General features: G+C 41.0%; 1 protein-coding gene across 2 annotated transcripts; it reads left to right on the top strand.

Annotated features, from left to right (window-relative positions):
* The first annotated feature begins 1,752 nt into the window (after nt 1-1,752).
* Nucleotides 1,753-5,920, top strand: LOC145445067 (GTP-binding protein Rhes-like). 2 transcript variants are annotated; one of them, XM_080323163.1, is made up of 4 exons: nt 1,753-2,083; nt 2,741-3,018; nt 4,000-4,136; nt 4,621-5,920. In XM_080323163.1, exons 1-4 carry the CDS (start codon nt 1,905-1,907, stop codon nt 5,308-5,310), a joined length of 1,284 nt encoding a protein of 427 aa, XP_080179289.1. In that variant the 5' UTR covers nt 1,753-1,904; the 3' UTR covers nt 5,311-5,920. The 2 variants fall into 2 exon arrangements, with proteins under 2 accessions (XP_080179289.1, XP_080179290.1); XM_080323164.1 differs by lacking the exon at nt 1,753-2,083 and adding an exon at nt 2,103-2,664.
* Nucleotides 5,921-6,052: the final 132 nt, after the last annotated feature.

The following is a 6,052-nucleotide window of genomic DNA, read 5'->3' as shown; positions in this document are numbered from 1 at the left end:
TTGGACAAGGAAATGTCATATTGAATCCAAAACATCATTCTGAAGAACTACGGATAGCAGCCTCGGAAATTCGGTCCCGGAACAGCTTGGGAGATTCTGGCCTTGAGGCTGGAGACTGTCACACGACACATACGGCTTACGGTCTATATAGTGTCTATATGTCTGCTGCAAAATCGCCTTCGGAAAATATATTACCGAATAAATACGTGGATGAAAGCCGAAAACTTGGTACACTGTTACATGAAATCATCGAGAAGTATAGCCTCATGACCGTTTTCGGTATGGTACACTGTCAAAATTAATACGAACAGATCAACGCCGAATTTTGCGTAATATTTACTGAGGAATCGGCTGATCAAGCGATCAGCTGTTAGCCGCCATCGAAAACGAAACAGCTATCGCGCTTGACAGGGGTTGTAATTGTGAGCAAATGGCCCGAAGGCCACCATTCCACGGTGAAATTGACATTGGAGAATATAAAATAAAACTAAATATTTGAATGCAAACCGAGGATGTTAGTAAACTGTTTCATGATATCATCATCTCATCACCTATCTCAGTATGGAACACAGATACACCGGCTTTTGCGTGAAATCCGCAATGCGTTAGGTAGGCTAAGTGTCAGATCAGCGCACATCTCTACCATACTCGAACTTAATAACGAAATTGCTGCCCTAATCATTGAGTGTCAACCTTGAGACTTGGCACAGCGTTCGATACTAAAATCAAGACATACCATGTAAAAGTTCATGACGGATCTAGCTAAGGAGCATCGTTAAAATCAATGGAGACCAATACCGGCTTTGCGTGAAATATGTTTGCGATACATGACCGATCAGCACACACTCGACTTTGGAAACGGAATTACTACCCTAAACTTTGAGTAGAAAACCTGAAACTTAGGACAGTGTTAAATACCACCATCACGACATGACATACCAAGTTTCAAGAATTATCATGGTGTGAAACACCATCAAAATCGACCTGTACCAGCAACGGTCGACTCAACGCATATCACGGTATCCGAGTTCAGATATAGATACGATTGTTACATCACACCTTAGGGGCGAGTAGGCATATTTGCCCCGGTTGCTCGGCCATTTTACGAATAGGAGAGAGTAAATCACCGTTTCTTTATTGTGCGCGGCTTTGAGAGAATAGATAGTGAAAGCTTGTTATGAGCGCTACCGGGGCAAGCCCCGGCTAGGCATTCACAAAGCGAAAACACAGAAGAGAATTCGATTTTCGCAGAGACTTCGCTATGTATGGGCGTTTGCAAGCGAAAGCACAAGAAGAACGCAGGTTTCGCTGTGATCTCGATATATATTGAGCGCTGTGCGTCTATAAATAGTTAAATTGTTATTGAACAGAATTTTAGGTGGGGCAATGCCCCAGTTGCCCTATAGGACGAGCCGCCACTGATACTTTGCCATGATATAGCTAAACTACATAGTTGTACGACATACAGTTGTAAGTTCATGGATATGGTGAGAAAGTCATTAAATATGCAAGTAATTTTCGCATTGTCAATGTTTGCCACCATACGTGATAGAGGATTGGTTATTATTCAGTACAACATATGTTGTTGTTGTTGTTGTTGCAGCAGCAGCATCATTACTATAGGTAGCATTCTCCAGAATAATCAATCTTTTTTTCTGTCAATTCAGGCCCGACATCTCTAGACCTATACGCCTGCTTGCTGCTTCTCTATGTAGTAATGCGGAATGACCATTGACCAAGAGTATGACAGTATTTGCGCAACGCGAAAACAAAGGTGTCTGCGGCAATAAAGTACTTCACAAAGGCGTCAATAACGCTAAATTACGAGAGATTGTACGCCGTGTAGTAGACATCGGTAAATATTTTGTATTCGTCAACACGTGGTACTGATAAAGACATATTGGATGATTTACAGCCACCCTGATGATGCATACAAGCCATGGGGTATGAAATTGAGTGACTCCGTTGTAGGCTATAAAACCCATAACTTCGGACCACTGATCATTACGTTACTGATTGTTATCGCTGAAATGGCCTGTGTGCACGCAACAGTAAAAATGGATGAAATGCGTTGGAAGGATCAGTGAGTATTTTACTGCATAGACTAGTGACATACTGGCGTAGTAGTACTGGTGTAGACTTAGAACACGACTGCATCGTGTAAGACAGAAACACTGTGTGTATCAGCTCAATGCGTATATCATTAACTTCAGATCCCTACATATATGTCGGGAAGTTTAAAGATCAACAACCAAAGCATATGGGAATTATGACGTCAAAACTTTCGGCAGTTGGTTGAATATGCAACTAATGTAATTGGACGACACACTCATACTACGTTCACTAAACTCATTATTATCATCGTGTATTCTAAGAAATAGCTAAAGGCCAAGAGCATCGAATTTCGATAATAGTCCAATTAGTAGTGAATGCCCTGGCGATTTCCACTAATAATACCGTTTTGGAAGTCATATAATAGCAACTTTTGAAAATTACAACCTTCGTCACGTACAGCCTGTACAGGGGCATTAATTCATTTGTCATGACGGAAAATACGCGCATCGCTTTCATTAGCTGTACGAATGGTCTTCTATCGCGTGTACACTGAGAAAATCTTCGTAGCCACTTTTATATTGCAAGGAACCCGTCTGATATTATTTCGAAGTTAGTATACAGCGTAGCTCTGTTCCGTGGCACTTTCTTCTACAGTCCTTATTACGCGGTGTTATGTTTTCTGCAGGATGACACTTCATCGGAGCGCAGCAGTTGAATGTGAATCGGACGCGCCCATGCAAGAGAGGACACTTCGTCTCATCGTACTTGGGGCACAGAACGTCGGGAAAAGTCAAATTGTTTCTCGGTTGATAGGGCGCTCATTCGCCGATGCCTACATGCCTACGATTGAAGATTTTCATCAAATGAAATATGTGATCGATGGACATATTTACCGATTGGACATCCTAGACACGTCGGGGCAGAATATCAGCCCAGTGATGAGGAATTTAACTCTTCTTACTGGTATTACGAATGATTCCTTTTATCGTGTGAAAAAGTTAGTTTTCACTGTTTATTAGCATCGATTTATTCTTACCTTCGGTTGATAGCAAGCACTCAGACTATTCGACTGGTGCTTTTTGAGAGATTATGACCAATTGAATGTCGTCAAGCGTCGTTGAGTATCATCGTGACGTCCTAATTAGAATGTCACCATACCGTCCCAAATCCCAAAATTTTGAGACGTGACACGATCACGACCACACAACCATATAAAGTCAGTCAAATAGCTTTTATAAGGAAATGTTTTACGTAGCCTACACCCGCGTCCACGCGTATTAGGTTGAAACCTGTAAATAAGTTGAACGGCATGACGTAAAAAGAGTCTTTCATCTCTATTTCTGCTGTCCCATGATGTAAATCTGATAATTTCCGTCGTGCCGATATCCCTATATACATATATGACGCTATACATTTTGTAATGAGTAAAGTCTTCGAGATATAAGAGGGTGCTCATGGTCACGATAGTCACCGATGCAACGCTCACGAAAAGAGAAGCAATGATGTAAAGAGTACAGTTCTTTACATACTATACTCGGTCGCCATCAGTAAAATCGATATTCAGGACTGACAAAAAGCGCCTCGAGTAGAAGTAGAAAAAGATAAACGGTAGAAGTGCATTCAAGCGATTAGCCCGGCAACAAAACAACAACAAATTATATGTATATTTGTGTACGGCCCGCGTAAACCGTCAAAATTGCTAAATGCAGAATGATTGGCTTACGGTGCTACGTGTTTGCAATTCCCAGTGAATTTTACGCATAAAGGGATCGCGGAAGTTGAGCTGAAAATTATTCCACCGGAATAGGTATAGTATAGGTACAGAATACCTCTTTCAATACTTGGACAAACTAAAGGTACACTCTCTGGTGCTGACCGTCTCACGATAAGACCTTATCTTTCTCAATTTTCGTAATCGATTCAACGTTAGCATTTGTGTTCTAGGAGACATATTCCTAGTAGTCTATTCGGTCGCACGACGTGAGACATGGAACGAAGCAAAATATATTATCACTGCGATCGACGAAACAGTAGGGAACCCTATCGGGACTTATTCGAGTATGGCGAGGAACTTTAAAAAGGTGAGAATCCACATTAGTTGAACGATTCCCAACTCGAGATAATTTCGAATGATATATTGTCACTTTGCACGAATCCAATAGAAAATTACATTATGATATAACGTCCTATCCACAATTGCTGCATTCAGTATCCAGATGAAATTACAAGAACAATTCGGACCCTTTTAATATTTGGCGCTGTCCAGTGTCCACACGTTGTTGTATCAGAAATTACTAGTATACCGTTCGCGAAATATGACACACGATACACGCGAAATATGACACACGCGGAATTATGAAATTGGTTCAAAAGATAGTCAAATTTAATATTTGATAATGTCAGTAGGTTGGGATAAGTAATTTTCCAACACCACCACATACAAACATGTGAAGAAACGGTGCTAAACATCCTTTTAGCCTCATGTAGCCTATACATATTCATTATGCGAATCACTTTGCTAATGGACATAATGACTATCCGTTAATTACAGTATGTTTTCTTTAGATGATTGCTCGCGGTACTGACTTCGGATTTGTTCGCCACGGCAAACCGAATAACCACGCGATGAAATCGTCAGAACACCACGATTGCAATTACCAGCATATCCACCTACCTCTTCCGGTATTCGTTATTGGCAATAAATGCGATGCAGCGAACGCAGAAATTCAACCCGAAGAAGTTGAAACTTGGTTACGCGAACTTCAATCCAAACAGACTCTAACCGTTGAACACCACGTATCTTCAGCGAAAAACGACTGTATGATGCGGCTGTTATTTGACGATATGTTCTCGACATGTCGTCTGCCCATCGAGCTGAGCTCATATCGTCACGATAAGGTGACAGCAGAAGAATATTCCGCAATCGTTTCGCCAATCATCAACAGGGTATCATCAAATCGGCACAGTCTGCGGATGGGATCGCAAATTTTCGGAGCATTGAAAGGGCGAAACCAATCAAACAATCACCGAGATCACAGCATGAATGAAATTTATGGTGAATCGTCTTCAGTGCATGCGATTGCAACCATACGTTCGAATCAGAGGCGTCCATATTTGGACGCTGAAATTGTATTAGCAGTTACGAAAATACGGCAATATGCGGAAGATGCGAACGTGAAATGCAATAAACAACTTTCGAAAACGAAGAGTTTGAAAAATCGCGTTGAGAGACTTGGTAAAAGGATATCGAATTGACAAACGCACCATCATATTTCTATGCGCAAAATAAGCAGTTCCAATCCGGACAGACATGTTCTTAAACGCCTGCATGGTACATTTTCTGCCGGTCGTCAGGTGTAGATTCCCATATTCATCACTGTGATTCCGAATATTGCATGAGGTATGCCATTCAAAACAGCATTAGTGAGTCAAAGCTAAACAAAAACATTCAGCGTTATCACAAAGCGATACATTTTGTTTTGTACACCTATATTCAACGTTTTTTTTTTCGTTCGTGTTGTTTATCCGTCAATGTGTTTGAATATGTGGCGTGCTAACGTGAATAATGAATGAATCAATTTTGATTGGTGACGCGATTACAGTGCACTGACAGGTGGGTCGCTCGGGATTGTTTATTATTGCCGCAAATTCAATTACATATCCAAATACCGTCGATAATGCCATATGCAGAGACATGATCGAATTAAGCATCAATAATTTATTTTGATAAGTCACCTGATGGGATTCAAATTGCAACGTAGGATTGCCAAGTCTTTGAAGCAATGATACAGTATATATTTCACGCGCAAAGGGTATACAGGAGACGACACCATCTCAATAAAAGCAATCTCTCACTTTCATGAAAGATATCATCTGTATGATAGATGAGTGTGATAGCGGGGAAGTGATTTCTATTGTGGAACATACACTTTCAAGAGATACCATAACGAGGGTGTTATGCTTGAATGGCCTTTCAATGGCGCTCTACGGATTTGAT

The sequence above is a fragment of the Botryllus schlosseri genome, chromosome 8 (assembly GCF_051294905.1).
Source record: "Botryllus schlosseri isolate E-star chromosome 8, Bs_hap1, whole genome shotgun sequence".
NCBI classification, from domain to species: Eukaryota; Metazoa; Chordata; class Ascidiacea; order Stolidobranchia; family Styelidae; genus Botryllus; species Botryllus schlosseri.
The sequence above is the reverse complement of the archived record's forward strand: the minus strand, read 5'-3'. Positions and strand labels throughout refer to the sequence as shown.